Source organism: Squalius cephalus (assembly GCF_949319135.1).
Source record: "Squalius cephalus genome assembly, chromosome: 14".
NCBI lineage: Eukaryota > Metazoa > Chordata > Actinopteri > Cypriniformes > Leuciscidae > Squalius > Squalius cephalus.
In genome coordinates, this window is record NC_137135.1 from 24,001,259 (window position 1) to 24,023,765 (window position 22,507).

General features: G+C 37.0%; 1 protein-coding gene across 1 annotated transcript in view; it reads right to left on the minus strand.

Moving 5' to 3' along the window:
* Nucleotides 1-5,732, minus strand: part of glra4a (glycine receptor, alpha 4a) — a 42,716-nt gene extending 36,984 nt beyond the window's left edge. Inside the window, exon 1 of the mRNA XM_079893449.1 lies at nt 5,301-5,732. Within this exon, the coding sequence (XP_079749575.1) occupies nt 5,301-5,368 (68 nt within the window). The 5' untranslated portion in view covers nt 5,369-5,732. The remainder of the gene's footprint in view (nt 1-5,300) is intronic.
* Between the last annotated feature and the right edge of the window lie 16,775 nt (nt 5,733-22,507).

The following is a 22,507-nucleotide window of genomic DNA, read 5'->3' on the forward strand; positions in this document are numbered from 1 at the left end:
CGGCCCAGTTTCTGAGCCTGTCTGGAGGTCAGAGCGTTAGTCAGGCATTTACTGAAAAGCTGTGATTAGCACTATTGAATTTAATTTGTTCCTACAATAGTGGGCCGGAGTAAAGGGGTGCCCTCACAGAGGGTAATAATTTATTCAGCGTTCAGAGGAATTACATGGCTCTAGTGTGCTTGTGTTCTCATTTCATGCTGAAAAAAGTGCCGCCTCGCTCTCTGACATTGTGTTATCTGACGAGCACAGTTGTAATCCCCACTTCAGCTTCCATCTCCCCTCACCCACCTCCCAAAACTGCTTCACCAGCCGTGCGTGACATAGGCTAGTGAACAGGAAAGTGGAGCAAAAGATAAAGAAAGAGGGACAAAGAGACTGATGTGTCCTGGTGGGTGTTGTTACTTGTGTTTACTATCCATCCTTAAAGTAAATGACCTTGTGTCATGTAGCACAGTCTGGGGATGTGCTGTTTGCATGCTTCATTTTCCTCATCCGCAGGTATTGCACTTTTTCGTTCTCAATGGCAATGTAATTTTATTATTTTTTTCATTAGAAACAGCACCTCCTGCCAAGACCTCTGTTTGCTTCATGTTATCTTTTTGAAAGATCTTCCCCCAGGATTAAATGAGTCAAAGCTTCCCAGCTGTTATGAGATCTTCAGCCAAACAACTTTGTTGTACCATCATTGGATGTGACAAAGTGACCAGCATGCACAGCAGCAAAACAAATGCCGTTCCAAAACCTAGTGAGCTCACTACAGAGGCAACATTTTAGGGCAACATCCTAATTGTGCCTAATTGTAAAATGTATATTTTCTTATGGGGGACCTTGCCCCTGGATCCCCCTATAGAACAGGGATGTCCAATCCTGCTCCTAGAGGGCCTTTGTCCTGCAAAGTTTAGCTTCAACCCCAATTAAACACACCTAAACCAGCTAATCAAGGTCTTGCTAAGCATACTGGAAATTTCTAGCTAGGTGTGCTGGGGCAAGTTGGAGCTAAACTCTGCAGGACAGTGGCCCTCCAGGACTGGGTTTGGGCATCCTTGCCCTAGAGTGTCCAAGGTCCACCCAGCATAGTCTCACAAAATCCTGTGGAAAACACTCAATACCAAAAACTTTAGTCATAAAACAGCTATAAAATAGTTTGGTACAATTAAAAATAGATCATAATTTATATATTTTTTTTGTGGTAAGCATTTTTATATGCTTATAAAAGTATTGTTAGCGATGATAACATCAAACTACTCCAATACACAATGCTATTTGGGCAGCGCAAAGACAGCTTCAGTAGAATGTTCCAGGTTAGGTGTAAGGTTCCATGGTGGTATTGATGCTGCATTAGAAGGCATCTTCCTATGAAATAAATTGCCTTTCATCACATTCTGCAATGATGTATATGTATATAGATTTCTACGGAGTATAAAGTTCTATATCAATCTATCTGTCATTCTATCTACTTGGACTCAAACCTGTTTTGCTGTCCCTGAATTTGTAACCACATAAAGACTCATCTATGTGGTTTAAAGTAATAGCTCACTGTAGCAACCTCCAGTAGGGCTTTTCCAACTGGGCTTCAATCTGTCAAACCACGAGCACGAAGATAATCCCACAGGCCCTTCATTTAAATGAGGCACTGTGGCCCAACCACATTAGTTACACTTCATGTTGTGCTTCTCTTGCATCCGTGCTGTATGGTAGCTGGCAATGGAAAGAAATTCATTTCACCACAGCCCACTGGCTATTCACTCGAGCTCAAAATCATTTTTGCCAGGTTAAGAGTTAAGTACCAAAAATGTAAGAGAATAGTTTATGTTTGGGAATCAATTCACAGGCTTCTCACTCACCGCTGATCTCTTAGCAAGATCTCTTGTCCTTTTAGACCTCTCTGAGTTTTTAGGTGCCCCACATGCAGTACTCCTTTCATTGTGTAAAAAGCAAAGGGCATTCACTTTTCTCACATCTCGATGGTGAGTGAAATTGTCCAGGAACAATCATTCACACTACTGCACAGCAGTCTGTCACCTCTCGGCTGTATGCTCATGCTCACATCACTGAACCACTCGTGCTGCTGTCCCACAGCAAACCCTGGGTTAAATCTGCCCCACCATCTACCGCTCTGCATACTGTTGTATGCTCTCTTTGTTTTCACAGTAGAGCTGCTGAGGTAGACAGACAAATATTTGTGGGAGAGGTGCAAGCACTGGTTTGCTGTGAGCAAAACGGGTGAATAACAATGTGTTGAGTTGCTTGTTGAATCCTGATTAGCAGATTTTTAAAAAAATCACCTAAAAAGTGGTTAAAATGAACAACATTAGTCAGTAAAAAAGTTTGTTGTAGAATATGATTATTTATTAAAGAAAAGGTGGTCTTTAATATAATTGAGTTTCAAGCAAAATACTTTTTTTGTTTGTAGTATCCAATTGGAAATACATGGCACATAAATAAATTAAATATTGATTCGCGTTTTTGGGATTGTTTTTTTATATATATACTTTCATTCAGCAAGTACAAATTAAATTGAAAAGTGACAGTAGAAGAAAAGAATCCTGAAAAAAGTATCAAGGTTTCCACAAAAATATTAAGCAGCACAACTGTTTTAAACATTGATAATAAGAAGAAATGTTTCTTAAGCACCAAATATAATTTTTACTGAAGGATCATATGACACCAAAGACTGGAATATTACCTCTGAAAATTAAGCTTTTACAACACAGGACTAAATTACATTTTAAAATATCAACATTTTTAAATGATAATAATATTTCACAATAAAACTGTTTTTACTGTATTTTTTATCAAATAAATGCGACATTGGTGAATGTGTGTGTGTGTGTCTGTGTGTGTGGAATATTGATTAGAGTTTAAAATATTTAAAATATTTAGACTGTGGGGCTCTTGAGATACAGTGTTGCCCTGGATGAGTGTCATTATTCACAAATATTTCAGATTCAGACAGCCAATCAGAATCAAGTATTCCAGAGATTCGTGGAAAGAATCTAACTAGTGTTTTGCTCAGTGGCCCCTGACCTCTGCATTTCTATTACTGCTGAGAGTTGTGCTGGTGTGACTTTGGGGTCAAATTTGGCACTCTCTCCTTGCTGATTGGTGGGAATGGTGTACTCTTGCTTAAAAATGTGTGTATAGCCCTGAGTGGAAAACTGAAATCGGTGTACTGCTTTATTATTAATAAGAGACAAAGTTTGAGCTGCACAAATCCCTTTGTTTTCCATCTTATATTTCCTTGCAAATCCCTCTGTTTCGGTCTTGACAGATGTCTTTATTTCACACACCAGCTGCTCTTTCAAACTACGTTAGTCTCTCTTTCTCAAGGTAATGTTTTTCCTATGTTTTCCCTGAGGTTATTCTCAGTTCAAAACGTTCATTATAAAACTGTAAGTTTTGTCTGTTTGTGAAAACAAATAGTGACTTTCTCATATTCATCTTCACCCAATCACAACACGGCTGACCTGTAGTCTGCACAGACATGCTGAGGCTGTTCTGAGTCACTCTTCTTCACAGTACATTTCGTAAGTTCCTGGCGGTCCTGTCGCTCTATGCTCATGACCTGTCTACCTGCTAATCAGCCATCCATTTGGGTTCTGCCCAGGTCTCTGCATGGCTCCTTTCATAGCCATTGTCGCCCCCTCACCTCAGAGTCCGACAGCTCAGCCCAAACACCGCTCATCTCTGCCTCCATGTTCTGAATCGCCCACACAGTGTCTGCAGGTTGACACTGAGCTAGTGAGTGCGATCGCTAAGGGATGTCATCTCCCACCCGCAAGTCACACCACGGGCCCTTCAGAGACACGAAGCCTTTCTGTGCTCATGTGTCCATGTAACATGTGACATACCACAACATCTACAACATGTTCCTCTGCCAGTCACCCTGTCCTTGGCTGTCTCATGCACTCTGTCTCATACCTTCACTAGAGCTGTACCTTTTGTTACATCATTATGACACCAGCACTTTTCCTGTAATCTCATCTAGAATGGCTTCACTCAATCGCCTCTTCATCCCGTCAGCGTCTGTCTTGCTCTCTCAGAGCGGATGCTCGTCGCCAGACCCAGGCTTTGGGATTATGCAAATTTAGCTCCAGCCTGTTCACACCTGGATGCAATGGGGCATGAAACAGGGAGTGCACTCGCTGCAAAACTTTTCACTTTTTTCATTCAGAGAGGGGGAGAAAATCTCATTTTGCTTTTTTTAAGTTACTCTTTATATTTTTTATATTTTTTAAATGTTTTACTTATTTATTTAGAGCCATCTTAAGATTTAAATTGCACTGAGATTCTCTATATATCCTTTCATATTCTTCAAAGTCTTGCTTTATTCGTGTGTTCATAAATTATGGAGACACAACCCTTACTGTGAGTTTTATGTTGTTGGATATTGTTCAGGCACTCCAGGCTATCAAAAATATCATACAATATTTAAAAAAAATTCTGCTTGACAAAATGGTTCAAACTTTTTACTTTTAATTTTATAAGGAAAAGACAAAAGAAATGCAATATATGCAAGGAGCTTATTTCAGCAGATTTCAGCTCCTTATTTTTGCATGGAATTTGGAAATTTGCTTAATTGGCAGGAGAGGAGCACACTGCATTCTCTGTCAGTTTGAGTTTAAATTAATCTCACATTTCCGTAGACTGAATGTTATCTGTGTTGAGAAAGTTTAAATCAAACCAGCCATGATTCTGAAATTATAAAAATAAACCTAACAAAACCCTCATTTAGTATTATATTATTCTAATATTATAATAAATATAATATTATATATTACTTATTACTTTGAACTATTACTCTCAAGAAAAAAAACTGGAATACACAAAAAAGATTTCAATGTGACATTTCAGTCACACTTTAGATTAAGGTTCAATTCTAACAAACTAATAACTACGACTTTTGCCCCAATAAACTCCTAATTACTGCCTATTAATAGTTAGTAAGGTTAGTTGTTAAGTTTGCTGAATAAATCATTAATATGTGCTTTATAAGTACTAATAAACAGCCAGCTAACAAGCAACTAGTTAATAATTCGATTTATTTATTTATTAGCCTTTATTTAACCAGGAGAGAACCTCACAGAGATTAAAATCTCTTTTACAGGATTGCCCTGGCCAAGATAGGCAGCCCAGTTATACAAATACACAACAACAATACAACACACAATAATTGGATCCTAAACTAATAAATGTTACTGACATTTCTTATAATGAACGGACCATACAACACAACACAACACAACACTACACCACACAACCAATACATGCTTGCTATTAAAAACCACTGCTTGTCTTACCTGATAAAGCCCCCTTGGAAAAAGAAAAAAGACAAGACGTATAAAATCCTTATGACCTGAGGGAGCATTCTCTTGCTCAGTCTCTCTCTCTCTCAGTCCGTTTGAAGAACTTAAACTCTACAGAATTACCAAATCCAAAGAGGAGCAGGTAAAACTCGACAGGAATGCATTGTCTTGCAGAGTGATCCAAGCCTGTCTGTGAGGAAACTTCTTCTGGCTTCCTCCCTGCTCACTTCTGTTGAATGGAAAATCCTCCACAGTGTCCCCCTCCCCTCCTCAGATGTCAGTGAGAATAGGTGAGAGCGCAAGCATGCCTATGTGTCTGGGTTTGTGTTTTGAAGAGACTATGTGCTTTTCCCTTTCTTTCTCGTTCTTTTTTATGACCAGCTGCTCGCTCCAGGAATTATAATGGAGAGGATTTAAAGGGCCAGCAGCGCATTTGAAGGCAGGGAGATGGCGTGTGGTGAGCCCACTGAGAAGAGGAGCAGAAAGAGGAGGATCTAGGAGATCAGAGAGGGGGATGGAGGTTTTTCTGGCTTTGTTTATGATAGTTTTCTCTCTCTCTCTCTCCTTTTCTATCGGTGTGGAGGACTAACCACTTCAAGGCTTTTCTTCATTACACATATGTATGTACTTGGAGTATGAAGAAAGATGAAGGAGACCCAAAAACCTGAGAGCAAGAGATGTGCTCATAACACATGCTAGCTGTCATATTAATATTTGAAAGCTGGTTTATAATGGTAAATACTATGTTATATTTAAATACACACACACACACCATACAAATGACACCTACCTTCAAGGTTTCACTGAAGAATTTCAATATTTAAAACACTTTAATGTGTACAGTGTGCAACTAGAATTACAAAGGAGTTTTTTTATTACGTTATGGAATAAATTTGATTAAAGCCCTATCCGGACAGGATTAGTTTAACATGGAGAGGTGGGGTAAAGTAATTATTACCCGAGCTTCTCAGAATTTTTGTCCCATCCGAATGTGCCATCTCAGTAATCATTATGGACAATGGCAGTAAAGATTACGGCAACTTGTACCTTCTGTAAAAAGGTCCGGAAAAATTACCTTTCCGTGTTTTTTCAAGTATGGAGGCCCTTGAAAAAGCATTCAGTTGCATTCTAGTCTGTGGCAAAACTCAAGTGTTTTCCGCATACCATTCAGATCAAAAAGGTCAAAAGCACTTGCTAGAGGCACAAAACTTCTTTTAGCGTTAGGTAAGTGTCTATTATCAACATAATCCAATCTGAATTTAATTAATACATTGTTCGACCAGAACTAACTGTTTTATATATACAAATATAGGTTTGCACACATGATATCAGGAAGCAACATAATACGCACATGATGACAGGAGGGTGACGGCGGTGCGTAAATCGAGTTACCCTTCCCACTTCTGCTAGTTTTACTGAGATGTCTTGTCCTGTGCGAATTGGCCATTATTATTACAGACATCCTGTGGCAAAATTACATTACTCCATCTACCCTTGTAAAACTAATTCCGTCCGAATAGGGCTTAAAATACATTTTAATTAAATGTGAGTAATCCAGACCAGTATAAACCACCTAAGACCAGCATTAAAATTCCATTCAGCAGGGTGTTGAAGAAAAAAAATTGTATGAAAGGGCTGTTTTTGGCTTTGTAAACTCGAGATGAAAAGGCACCACATCAGAAATTTTATTCTGAATGAAAAATTACTTGTGGCTCCTGACCATCAAATTACCTCAGCTGGAGTCATTCATCTTCTCAGCGGATGACACCGTTGATACCACTGTCTCCTAAGGAGATAAAGGTCTCGCTCTTTTTAATCTTTTCAGGGGGAAAACGTGAGATTAAACGCTCACCTCTACAATTATCTTTGTGCTCCTGATGTACAGCGCCTGGCTTATGAAATATGCATTAGAGCCTGTTAAATGAATGAATCAGAAGTATGAAGCTTGAAAACACAAGCAACCCCTCTTTATTTTTTTTTGTTTTGAAAATGAATGGGTTTTTTTTGGAAAGTATTTATCACGTGATATCCAGCCAAAAATGTTGCTCTATTTAATGAGGTATGTTGTTTTTTAAAGTTATCTATCTATCTATCTATCTATCTATCTATCTATCTATCTATCTATCTATCTATCTATCTATCTATCTATCTATCTATCTATCTATCTATCTATCTATCTATCTATCTATCTATCTACTGTATCTATATATCTCTGTCTGCTAGCTGCTTTTTAAATTGAAATCTAAAAGGCAATCACAAGCTTAATAGTTAAGTAATTCCATTAACACAATAAATAAATAAATAAATAAATATATTAGAATAGCATCGGCTGGTGATGTGAAAATATTTGGATTGTATTTGTAACCCTCAGCAGGGTGTCAAGACTGCAGGTACCTATACTGCCATTGCACCTTTATGCTGAGCTAACTCTCAGGTTTCCCTTGTGTATGGTGCTCACATGTCTGTAGGCTGACACAAAGAGCCCTATAGGACTGCTGACATATGGAGCCTGGAGATCCATCCGTCACTCTGCTGGGACCAAACACCATGAAGGGGCATACAAGTGGAAACCAAATATAGTTGAATATCAATTGCTGTGACATCTCTTCCCTATTGGCTGCTATTTCTTGGCCACAAATCAAGTCGTTAAGTCACTCGTTTACACCTGTTGTCTCTGCTGTCCTTCACAGCTCCAGGAGTCCTGTTACCTGATTCATTCTACTGTAGTACTGCAGATCTCAGTGACTCCACCAGCAGGTACCAATGAAAATTTGTTCACAAATCTATTCTGATTTGAAAGGTTTAGACTTGTCTTGTGCATATTACAAAATTATATGCATCAATTAATGCATTATTGTAGGTTACTCACTATTATCAACAATCTGGTTCCTAAATTCCTCAATTCTACCCTCCTTTTTGATATTAAGCACATAGGCCTACTGTATAACCAATGTTCTTAGGTAAATAAGACATAACATCATGTAGTTCATTCGATATTTTAATATTTTAACACAACAAATTGATAAAACAATTAATGTATTTCTTTCAAAATTAACAAACATAATACTGTTGACCAATACTGACGGTGTTGACAAAGGTCCAACTGAGGTTGCAACATTTAAATACTAGCAAATATTTTTTCAAACAACTGATTGACAAGGTAACAAATTAATAAAGCTAATTTTTACCTTATATTTAATTTAATTCAACAATCCTTCCAGTGGTTTGCTTTTGTCCTATTAGCAGTATAGTATGTCTCCAGTATGCTCACTAGCTCAGTTGTTCAGTGTAATGGTAAGCATTATTATGTGCCACTCTGTTGCAGCAACAGAAATGTTCTCAACGTGAATCCAAAGGATCTGTCTTTAAACCACATAAAATACATACATTTTATTTGTGCCTGACCTGCATGATTTAAGCAGTGGGCAACTAGCATCAGACATGTTCGCTCTTCATTACATCAGGGTTTGCTATTGCTGTGATCTCATTTGAGTGACAGGTTGTCACTCAAAAAATGATGTGCATAAATAAAAACGGCAATATTCCATAAAAAATGTCATTGTCTTTAAAGGGCTGTTTTTTTTTAGGTTGGGATAATGGTTAGACACTTAGTTGTGATGGTTAGGGTAAAGGGCTAGTGATTGCATTATATCAATGCATTTCCTCATAAATGTAGTCATGGTGTGTGTGTCTTTGCACATGTTATGTATATAAGGCATGTAAGTCAGGCCAAATATATATGTAAAAAAAAATCATGAAACAACATAAGAATAATTCCCCATATGCAAAGAATATTATATCACTATATAAAGAGTTTTTGTGAGCACTTGTCAGCTTACAAGTCAACACCATCAGACAAAATTGTATATTTTTTCATCTTACCCATGTATTGTACAGTGGAGCAATTTAGTTTTTTTCCTATTTTTCAACTAATAACAGAAAGTATCACACTGGGAAGACGGAGTTGACATGTTAAAGCTGTGACCACAGAGACTTCTAACTACTCTAAATTCTTAAAACTACATCATAAAAATGATCATAAAAGCTGTAACAGATTTTTAGGCAGCTAATCAAATTCTTACAGCTGAGCAATGTTTCACATCTTTACTCATTTGGCTCTCTTTGCAGATATCCCTTTTTTCACTTTTGATCCAGACACATAACAATTAAGCTTGATTGTAATTTTCCATCTAGAGAGGACTGAATTAAAGTCTCAAGTATCTTTGATGACCCTCTTCCTGATTCACAATGACACACTAAATAGCCAGCAGCTTGCTTTATTTTAAAAAAAGGTTTGCTGATTCCTTTTTCAATGGTATGTAGACAGTTTACAAAGCCCATAAAGGGCAGTAGAATCCTTGGGATTGTTTTAGTATATACTTGTTTGTTTTGGCATTTTTTTAATTAATTTTTTTCAGTGCATTTACATTTTTGGATTGTTAATTGCCTGCTGCTACATATCAAACCTTCAGATCAATAATTGTCCAAGAATGCCACAGTTAGTGATTTTGTTTGATGTCAAGAATAAGTGCTCTCATAGATCCATATGATTAGTCTTAGATTAGGAAGTCTGCTCTTCGGAGATCCAAATCCTAAATGGTATTTAAGAAAAGTGTTTGTGTGAATCTGAATGCGATTTTGGGTGTCAGAAGGTTTTGTGAGGCTGTTGAGAGATCACGAACCTCCCCACACAGTGAAGAGTATGTGTCTGCTCATATCTCAAGCCCTCATGCATAAAGATGCCACTCTCCTCTTTAAATCCAATCTCTGTGGCTTTTATCTGCTCTCACACATGCATTTTCATACTTCTGTGGAACTTCTTTTCCTTTGTGATTAGACACTACTACTTCACTTGATTGAGGAACATTTTTATGAACGTTAACACTGACAGACAGCATTTAATTCCTTCAGTACCTTATTCAATCAGTTATGGGCAAGCATCCAAACCAACTTAGTTACTTAAAAATGGTGTTAGCTTGGGCTTTGAAATCAGTGTGGGAGTGAAATGCTGAATACCATTTAAAATTTGAGGGTTTAAATTTAGTTATAAACATAGTTATTTTAAGTCACATTGGATGAGCCATGTTGAAGATTAAAATATCTTCAATTTTTATCTTCAATAAAACTAAGTCTATCTACAACCATGTGCTGTCAGGGTTATGTTTTGTTTTGTCTTAGTTTTCATTTTGGTCAGTTGCTATTTTCCTTTGACCCAGTTTCCCGTTCGTCTCGTTGATTCATCTCATTCACCTGTACCTTATTAACTTGTTAGCTCCTTTGTTTGCCCTCTGTACTTAACCCCTCGGGTTTAGTCTGTTCCTTGTCCTGTATTGTTTAATGTCTACGTAAAGAATTTTTTTAGGTGTACTACATATACTATCGCTCTTTTTGGGCTGTAAATAATGGCGCAAATACCAGTAAATTGACTAGTGCAAACCTTAGTAAATCACATTGCATTATTCATTAAAATATTCTCCTCCCATAAATTTTGCATCTGAAAGGGAAACTCCTACAAATGCATATGCAATAAGGTCAGCTGCAAAAATAACTGCCCACACCTTTTCAGTCCTAATTTTTCACTGCGTGTCTTTAGTAAATCCTGACAGTAGTTTTTTAACGGCAAAAGAGGGTTTGCGCTGGCTGTTAGTAAATCTAGCCCTTAATATTTAAGTTCAATGTAAATATTTGAATTTTGATGGCATAAATCCATTTGTGAAAATATGTCAAAGTGGCCAAACATGGTTATTATCAAATGTTGATAAATTCAATCACAGGATGGTGGGAATGCAAAAGAACGGGCGGGTAAAGGCTTGTCTGTTAATATGTAGCATACATGAAAAATAATCCTCCAGTCTATGCTCCCTGTATGTGATCAGCTCAGCATTTATTAATTGGCATTGATGGATATTATTTGCTTTTGTAGCATTATATAAAAATGTATGATCACTTGTACTGTTACTGAAGCCAGCTTGTGGACGGGCCTCAAATTTAATTGTCTGGTGTTTGCGCTTTGTCAGTCCCATTCTGCTAAGTTGCACAAAATCATACAGGAAACCCCTTCAGTTCGGAACAGTGGGGTTTCACATGGTATCTGGTCCATCTTAATAAACACTTGTGCAGGATAAGGCATCTCAGCACATTTCATTTGTCACTTCAGTTTAATATAAGGTCTTTGTCATGTTTTTACATCTCAGTATTTTAAATAATGCTTCAAGGCTGCACACACTTCATTCTCTGAGGCTGATATTTCTTCCCTTTGGCTGACACATAATTACATTGGAATCTATGAGATTCAAGCAGAATGATAACCTTTCTAGAAAATCATATTCACCAATCCTACAGTGAACATAGAAATCAGGGGTTGCTGGGAATTCCTCGCCACAAACAGCCAAATCCACCCTATTTTTCAAACGTGGAAGTAAGCTAGTTAGTAAGTTAGTGTGGATTTTATTTTAAAAAGTTTTTTAACATTACAATGAACATTTTTCTTTATTAAGATTAAATGAAACTTTGACTAACAAGATGTTTTCAGTTTTATCTGAAGTGAAAATTCTTTTTGAATTTTGTTTGTGGTTAAATTAAGTTGCAAAAATCGTTATATTGACCTACCAGTAATATTTTGCCATATGCCTAAGGAAAATATAACAATCAAATATATGACCTTTATAATAAATAATGTTTTTACTTTGTATTAATGTTTTTGTCTTTAGGACAATGTATATATATTTTTTATTAATATTAAATCAAAATTTAAGGTTTGAACCAAACTATAAATATAATTGATTAGAAAAACTAATACACTTGTTTGCAACAAATTAAGTATTTCTTTTTAAGTTGGTCTAAATATATTTCCTCAGTGCTGTAAAAAATAAATAAAGAAAGAATTACAAATTGCAGTAAATGGTAAAACTATTTGCGATAATAGAATAATATGATAACAAATACCAATTTGCAATATCAAGCAGCATAACTAACAATTTTTCTATAGCTGAAAGCAGTTGACACCAGAAGCCTTACAAGGTGAAAATGGCCATGCTCGCTCTTACGTTAAAAACAAGGTGAATAGAATTACATATGGGCATGGACAGTCACATAGTTTGCGGTCCTCTTTTCTTTTTTCCCCTTATGTTGACCTTTCTGCTTCTGACCTCGTTGTCTTTTTCCTTCGTGTCAGGCTCTGATGGAGCCTAGCAGCTGTGGTGGATATGAATGCTGAAAGCTTTGCATTTACATTAATAGCTGGACAAGCTCAACTTGACATACAAAGGTCACATTGTAATGATGAAATGACTTGCTCTGGATTGCTCAGTGGCAAAAGTCAGTTAGAGAACAGACTGCCCACCTATAGAAAGTTAAGGTAGAATTATCAACACTCAAAGAAAGTGTTGTGTTTCATATCTACAAGCAAAAAAAATTACAGAGAAGAGTTGCACATTCCTACATGAAAGGACACAATTTTCCTGCTTGCAGGAGCCGCACTTGACAGTGGCAGAAAGCCAATGACTTTTTGAGAAGATAAGTTTATAGACACTAAAATGTTTTTTTCCTCACAGACGTTCCTCTTTTCAATCTTTCTGTGGCTTATTTTGAGAAACTTGTGTGTTTCTACACACGATAATGCCTTTCCAGTACAACAAGGGCAAGTTAGCATGCCAATTATGTGATCTCTGGCCCTTTCACCCTGTTTTGTCCCCATTTACATTTTCTCCCACTCTCCTCTTGCTTGAATTTGATTGAAAATATTTAAATAAATCATTGTGTGGCTTATGTATGAAGATAACCCAGAGTTCTTGTTTACCGGTAGATATTCTCCACTGGTCTTTGGCAGCTTGCCAAAATAATTGTGATAATTTAATTGTCTGTTTTGTTCAATCATTTATTTAAGTCTTTTATTTACATTGATTATGGATACAATGATCTAAAATAAAATGTATGAATTACATTTGTAAACAAATATTACACATGGTAGAATGATGTGAGAATAACATTCTAAATATTATGCCTAATATTTAATATATATATATATACCCATATGAATATTATATTAGAGTAACAAAAAATGTATTATTATGATTATTAATATGTTGAAAAGAAGACTATGATTATCCAGTGTTTTCTGGATATAATAAAATGGGGGTAAAATAAAATGGCATTTTCACTTTTAAATAAATGTGAGTATAAATCGCTGTGAAGCTTTTTTTCCTCTGCTGTAAAAATACTCCATAGTTTGAGCCACTTTGACTTGCTTGGATGCACCACACTGTCAAAGTGTCAAAGTATTTAAGTAATTACTAGATTGAACTTTAGTTGCTGGCTGTGAGGACGTCATGGATCAACCGTTACGTGTGGGTTAATAGTATGTTCTGGCAAATAGTATCCACTGTATTGCCTCAATACTTTTTCTTTCTGCACTCCTAAAAGCTTTTGTCTGTTTGTTTTGTCCCAGATGTGTGCTACCTGGTGAAATGTTACAAAATCGATCATTACAAACATACATTTTTCATTAAGCATATGTATTTTAAGCACTCCTTTTAAGTCTCCAGGGTAGAACATATACTTGAATATAACCACCAATATTTTCAAGGTTGCAGGGAAAGGCATTAAAGGCCATCCTGTCTTGTCTGAGTTGTTGACTTTCCCTCAGTGTTTATGTTGCTGTTCTTTATCGACTGCGTCATCTAGGTTTGTATGAGTAAGAGCCCGTTGTGGAAAATAGCTGTCATGTTGTCATGTTTGTCAAGGAATGATGGTGTTCTTTTGCCATGTAAAGCATTTTAGATAAGGTCCCCTAACGGCTGATATATGAAAAAGGGATGTGAAATTGGTTTACCACAGTGTACTGAAAGAGTAAGTGGCTCCAAATGAAATGCAATGTGAGTGATGCAGCGGCTGAACTTGGAGTCCTGCTGTGATTCTGTATTGACAAGGAGCAGAGAATCCCAATGGATCCTCAGATACACTTTGGTCTGCTCCTTCATAATAATATCACGTTCATCGCTTGAATTTTTGTTTCTCATGCCTTAGAAATGACATGCACATTTTAATAAAGCGGAATGCATGAAACAAACTAAGCAGATCAAGTGTGAAATTAACGCAGAATGTGGCCTGGTTAACATTGTGTTTATGGATTCTTGTGTGGTCAGGAGGAATGAGGGATTTAGAGTTAATTTGTTTTTCTCTGATTGTTATTGACGGAGGGAAGAACACTGGTGTATGAAAGTTGAAGAGGGGCTCCTGGAGAGAGACTTAATAGGCACATGTGGGAATTATATATGATTTCATAAATTCATTTGAATCATAATTTCCCCTCGCTGATAAATCTCTCATAAGGAGAAGGCCAGAACTGAGATGAAGCCAGATAATGAATTTCCGATAAAGGTGTATGTGGTCATGACTTTTTTTTCTCAAATGAATGATTCTCACATAGTTTAGTATCATTCTTAGGTTTTCTGAGGACGATCATGGGGGAAACCAGATCATAGATGGTTTGAGACTGCATACATTGCAAGTCCTGCATTTGAATGAGTACAGAACATTCCTCCAAGTGATGACCAGAATCTCTAACAGTCAAGTTTTAGACTACCTGGGTCCACCAGTCTCTCTTTATAAATCTGCCGATCATGGTTTTGAAGGGTTTTTTTCTTTTTTGTTGTAGTAGTAGTTTGCTGTTGATGAATGTAGGAGTATGAAAAATAACATTTGAACTATTAAATAGCAAATTCCTGTTAATTGAAATATTAGTGCATTAAATGAAGTGCTAATTTAATGTGTTTTCTCAGATGCGAAGACAAAAGGCTGTCTGCTTTATTCTTGACATATTTGCTAGTGCTGTCAAATGTTTACCTTTGTTAGTTTGTGAATTCAAATGACCTTTCCTTGTCAAGTCAAATTAAAATAACTTCCAGAACTGCATCACATTAAGTTATTAGTATTCTGTCATCATTTATTCACTCTCATGTCTTTCCAACCCCACATGATTATCTTTCTTCTGTGGAAATTCTGTTCCTCTCACAAATCTTTGATATGATTTTCAACAATGTTATATATCTATTTGTTATGTTATACATATAAATGAGTCTGATTCTGACTCTAATGCACATTATTAAATGAGCTGGGATGGTTAGTCAGTGCTGATGCCCATTTCTAAGGTTCAGATGCCATTAGCCATTGTTCTCACAAAGGCCTTTCTGAGAGAGACAGATCTGTCAATGTACTAAAGGTTAGGCTTCATCTGTACATCTTTGCTCTCTTTAGTGCACACTCGGATTACACCGTGCAGATTTTTTTTTCCTCAAGCTGGTGGTTTCTAATACGTTCAAGACCATTTTTTCCTCCCACCTGAGAACTGGTTGCATTGGAAAATACAGCTACTGCATACCAGTGGCAGCGGAGGCACACTAACTGTAGCAGTCTGGGGAGGGGATCTTCTTTTTTATTATTATTGACTGCTTTAAAATACCCTGTTTTGGTCACTTTTAGACATAACGTAAAAAAAAAGAAAATAAAAAAGATGATACATATACAGCAAAAAAATATATAAATATAATTTCACTCACCTAGCCTTGAAGAAAAAAGTCTATCCTTCTGTCCTTTTTAATGTCCATGTTAAAAGAGCACGTCCAGCAGTTTAGTGAAGCTGATTGCTGTAGCCTATATCCAACTAAACTGAAAGGGCTTTAGGATTATTTTTTAATTAGTAGCTGCTGCTCAAACATTATCTTTGTGAATTTGTTGGCGATCAAATATTCAATATTACTACTCTCCATAATTAAGCTATCAGGTACATTTATCAGCAGGAGCAGTTCAAACTGTTATAATTTACGTCTTTATGATGATTGGTTGATATACCAAGGGCGTCTTCTGCAACGTATTTTTTTCTCAACACTTACTGCTGAAAGTGAAATACTCTATGGTGATTGGCAATTTTTTTGCAGCAGAAGTTAGAATAGCTCTGGCTATGGATTTATCTCCCCCTGACCTTCTCTATCCCCTCAGACTCGCCTTAGCACATTTTTCCGAACACGTTCAGGGAAGAGCAGCGGTGGTTCAGACTACGGTGATATAGTGAAATTACAAACATGAAATGTACATTCTGAGACATGAAATGAAATTAATAACTGGGAATTTTATTAACATTAAATTGTCCTTCTCCCATTTTCCACCTCAAAGTTTTGTGTAGGCTGCGCCTCCTATGACAAGCCGCCACTGATAAGCTTTCTCGAAGTTTGTTAATCTTTGCATATGATTTACCCTAGGGGGGATTTTTGTATACTACAGTTCAAAAGTTTATGGTCAGTAAGATTTTTTTTTTCTCATGCTCACTAAGGCTTCATTTATTTGATCAAAAAATACAGTAAAAAGAATAATATTTTAAAATATGATTCATTAATTCATTCATCCTTATATGACCTTCTAAGGTCATAGGGCTAGAGCCTATCTAGACCAGAAGCAGGGGACGGATGGCCAGTTCATCCCAAAATTATTATTACAATTTTAAATATCCAATTCAAATATGTGATTTATCTTGTGATGGCAAAGCTGAATTTTCAGCAGCCATTACTCCGGTCTTCAGTGTCACATGATCCTTCAGAAATTATTCTAAAATTATGATTTGTTGCCTCATGAAACATTTCTTTATGATTATCAAAGTTACATAGTAACAGCTGTGCTGCTTAATATTTTTGTGAAAACCATGATGCATTTTTTTCAGGATTCTTTCATCAATAGAAAGTTCAATTTGAAATATAAATCTTTTGTAGCATTATAATGTCTTTACTGTCAATTTTAATTTATTTTAATGTGTCCTTGCTGAATGAATGCATTAAGTTTTGTCAACAACAACAAATTGCCATGGTGAATGTGAGCAGAAAAAAAGTCCAGTTTTCGGTCTGCTATTCCACACCATCAGTTTGCTCTCTCAGAAGAAAACACCTCTCTTTATATCATGCTGATGCCTGTGACTCACTACTACATGACCTATGCAGGTATTCAATATCTGATTTCATCAATTGCAAAATAACATGGCAGACAGTCAGTCCTAGCCAGCAGCCATATCACCCAGTAGCCCAAGACTGGTTGCCCACTCAAGCAAAGCAGGGTTGAGCCTGGTTAGTACCTAGATGGGAGACCTCCTGGGAAAACTAGGTGGCTGCTGGAAGGCCAGCAGGGGGTGCTCACCCTGTGGTCTGTGGGTCCTAACGCCCCAGTATACCGATGACACTTTACTGTCAAAGAGCACCGTCCTTCAGATGAGACGTTAAACCGAGGTCCTGACTCTCTGTGGTCATTAAAAATCCCAGGATGTCCTTCGAAAGAGTAGGGGTGTAACCGCGGCATCCGGGCCAAATCTCCCCATTGCCCTCTGTCCATCATGGCCTCCAATTGTCCAAATAGTAACAAATTATTAATATTATTAATATTATTGATTGGATTGAAGATAAAGATGCCAAAAATGGTAGTTAACACTCTTCCTTTCACCAGTCAGAGTATAGAGCTGAATTTTTCAAACAGTTTGCTGTTCAGAAGTTCACCGCAGAAGCAACAGTCTTGCGTACTCTTTGACAGCTAGGCACACATCACGAACTAATGTAGGTTAATTGCTTCCCACCTTAGCTGGATAATTCATTAAGCCCTTTTCCGTTCGCCTCCAACACAAGACGCCCGGTGCTCCCAGGTGTGCACAACTCTTGGCATTGAGGAGTTTTGGGTTTAGCTGAGATTTCACTCCCACCCACCTCCAAATATGTGGACTGCAGTGGTGAAAGGGAGTGCAAGGATACTAATACATTTGTCTGCTAGATCACTTGAGAGAGAAGTATCAAAGAGTGCTGCTAATTGCAGTGCTCCCTTCATACATCATTGAGTCAAGTGGAAATAATTCAACGTTGCATTCGGATTTGTTTTGCTAAAAGATCCCCTGACACCCCGGAGGAGGAAGAAGAGAAGACAGAAGGGGAGGTGTGTGAGGGGAGGGATGTGTGCGGAGGAATTATAGGCAGAGCTGAACGTTATGCTGATTCGGGTTTCGCGCCAGGTCGACTGTATGTGCCATGTTTTTGTCTGCAGATTTATAAGGGAGGAGAGATGGAATGAAAAGAATGTAAACCTGATTTACCTTGAAGTTGGCTTTGATAGTTGTCACATATACATAGAAAGAAAATACAGGGTGATTGCAAAAAGCATTTGGACACATAAGCCGCACTTCAAATGTCTGAACATCTCTGCGTTAAATAACAAAATATCAAACCAAGTGGCACCCTCTATCCATCCATCCATCCATCCATCCAAATAATTTCTATACACCTATACCTTTCTATATAACTTTCTAAAGCTGTGCATTCATACTTTGTGTGTATGCATGCACAGCTTACGTTTTATGTGTTAGATGCTGTCAATACTTCCATACATTTTATATTTAAACGTACAAAAATGGATGTGTAAATATTACTTGAGAATATCTACCAATACTCAAATGAGACCAGGTTGTGTGTGAAGCTAGACCACACAATTAATAATTATATAACCAGACAGTAATGAACTGTAGTTCTGTGTTTGAACCTGTGGTGTACACTAAATAACTGATGTAGAAAAGCCATTGGGAGCACTCTGTTTGCCAAAGTGCATTTGATTTGTTTAACATAATTGTGTCCTATTAATTCAACTGAACTGTCTTTCTGAGGTCTGATTAATATTCAAAAAACAAAACCAGGAATTTTCTCTCCTTCATTTTAGTAGGTGTTGTCCAAGTATCCACAAAAAAATAATCTTGGATATTTCTCTCTCCTTGTCCAAGCTTTTCAAACTTTCCACTTTCATCTCACTTTCAGACTGTTAAGCCACTGGGACATCCTAGAAGGGTAGAAAACACCTCAGAAGACTCGCTTTCACACGTTCACTCACTTTACTCCCACAGCTGTCACAGCATTGCCAGATCCCTCAACACACCATAAGCACTCCCCTTGAGAGACGTTCCTCACTTCACCTGAGCAAACCATGTTCACCTCAGAGAGAATTTTTTGATGCTGCCATTAAACACTCTTGCTACCTAATTCCCTGCGGAGAAAATAATGTGGTGCAGTTTATTTATTAATATATCTGTTGGCTAAAAAAAAAGTTAGGTAAATTATATTGTATATCCATGCACAAAAACACTGGTGTCTCCTTGTTTGTATCAGTTAACTTAATCCTCTCAACCTCTAAAATAATACATAAACTGCAGAGTAAATTTGAATAAAACAGGAAAACATCAGTGTGAAGTGCAATAAGCAGAACTAAAGTTTTCCACAAGACTGGGAAGATGGATTTAAACTTTTTAATTAGACAGAGTGTCCACGTGCCACCCTGCTCTGAATGGAGGAATGTGGGATGCGGCGTCCAATCAGGTAGCAGATAAACAACATGCAAATGATGGATGTGTAATGGACTTGCAAAGCAGGTTGAAAGTACTGCTTAATATCTGAATGGAAGTCACATAATTCTTTCACACAAGCATGAAATAACTAAATGGAAGTAGACTTCATTAAGTATAGGATCTGGGATAAGCTGTGTGTATATGTGTTTTAAAAAGAAAGTTATAAGGCAGGGAAAGACGGATAAAATCCCATTTACGAAGATTTGTCTTAATCCTAGCAATTAATCCATTATCACAGTAATCATTACAGTGTCATCAGCTGGTTTCTAATGAATCTGAATATTTACATATCAGATTATTGTTGTGAATCCAAAAATTCCCAAAACCATTCATTATGAGTGAATGTTCCTGAATTATACAGCAATTGTGCCTGGCGGTAACAACTTTTGTGTGAGCTCTACACATTTCTACAAACACATTTAGACTAATGGCCTGATTGCAAAGCAGCTGGGGGCCATACTCTCATTCCTTGGCTCTCCGGAGTGAGATATTGCATCAATAAATATGGCTAATGGGTGAACATGCCAGGCTAGGGTAAAACACTTCAATAAGAGGAAGACTGAGGATGACAGCTGAGGGATCCATCAGTAGAGCTGAAACAGTTTAAAGATGATTAAATAGCTTGTTATTCGTACACTGGCTCATGATTGTTCACGTCTAGGTTGGAGGGACAAAGAGCAGGTGGGTAGATGGTCACCAAAAAGAACTCAAGGTCTGATTAATTTAGCATATTTTTGTCCTTAAGTACTAGTAGTGTGACTAGTGTGTTCATACTAAAATGTAATGAGATGTAATATACCAAAAGTGCCCAGATTATGTAGGATGCTTGTCCACTCAAACAAGTATTGGACACTTTATACACTTAATGTCCATTGTTTTTGCTTCGTTGCAGAAGGCAAGTTGTTTTTGATTTGGTGGAAGTGGCAACTACCGAAACGTGGAGAAGACAGCACTTTACAAATGTAAGTTGAATGCTTTATCATCATCAGCCATGTGAATAGGTACAATATTTAAAAAGCCATTTTGAGGCACTTTTTATTTATATACTTGGCCAACTTGTTAAAGCTAGCTGCAACCTTATTTCCCTCAAGTGAATGTAAAAACGTTACTAAAAACGCGTTCCATTAGAAACGATACTACACTTTGTACATTCATACATTAAATGGCTGAGTACATAGTGTTTACTGAGAGCTGCATGCACTGTATATAATTTGAGGCACAGCTTCAAATTTCTTTCTTTGCAACTGTTTTAGCTATTCCCTGCCCTCTGTATCACTATGGCAACTGTAACCATAGCGCGCTCAGATGTTCATAAAGCGAGGAGTGGAATATCACCCACAGCTGCGTGGCTGTTGAGGTGATGGACGTGTGTGGAGAAGATGAGGCTGAATGTAACTGACGGATTGATTTACAGTTATGTGTGACACTGAAGGATGTGGGCCCCAGATGTGATCCTAGAGAAGCTGACCCCAAGGACTGCGGGGCTCTCTATGGTTTATGAGGCTGTTAACTCTTACTCTGTGTTCCCCAAAATAGAGCTCTACATGACCCCACAGGTAATAGCATATAGGATTTTTCCATTAGTCTACTGCTTTTGTATTGATCTTTTACTGAAGTGTGTGAAGTAAGGGTGACAGACGTTTTAATATTTTATTTATTTATTTATTTTTGACTAAATTGCAAAAACAACATTTTTGTCAGTCTTAAGACTGAGAGTTTAACAGCCAAGACTGTAGATTACGTATTGGTAAGTGTAAATTACACACTATAAAAAAAAAGTCTAAACAAATAAAAAATACTGCCAGATTTTTCATGTATACTTGCCAGTACTATTTAGTTGTCTCTTGATGTTATGTGACTTTTCCATAAAAGTATATGATTTTACTGGTTAAATATAATTGATTTACTGTATGGTATACCTCTTGCATCCAAAAACATTAGACTTTTTATATTATATGTATATTTTTTTTATAAATATATTATAAAAAAGTATATTCTTATCTATTAACTAAACGGATGTATTACTGTAAAAATTTTTACATTCTGTTTCTGTTTGAATCCAATCATTATTTATAGTGCAGAGAGAGGATGCGGTATGAGGGTATCTGTGGAATGAGGGTAGGTGAGAGGCATTCTCCAAACAACGTGCAGTCTCACAGTGTTGACTTACAGTACCGCATTTGGCAAAAAGAGAAATGAGTTGACAGTTTGACTGCTTGTTTGATCTTATAGGCTGGCTGCTGTCAACAGCTGCACACAAACACACATACACACATTTATTTTATTTTTCATCTGAGCTCATGATTGTTCCAAGGTCAAAACATTTTAGACACATGCAATGATCTTTCATCAGACAGAACAGAACAAATAGGCCCTCTTGACTTTTCATCTCACAACTTTCGTTATATCAGTATGCAGGAAACTGGATACTTAAATGATGAAAAGCATTCAGAATTGAATTCAGAATGCTTTTTGAATTCCAAATTGTAATTTTAAAGAATTTAGTTTAAATATTCCGTTTTATTTAATACATTCGTTTTTTGCACCATAATGGAAGCAATTTTCCATAATGCTCTTTAAAATTCAAAACTCACACAACATGAAGCAGGATGGAAGATTCCATCAGTAAATCTTCTTCCTGTCATTCCAGTTCAAATTCCAATTCAGCATGATGTGTGGCCATTTCAAATCCCAGCTCATGAACTAGACAGTTCTTAAATTCAAACTTTTGCCAACCCTGTGAAGAATACATGAATACTCTGAATGCTATTTTGAACAGAACTTCATCTCT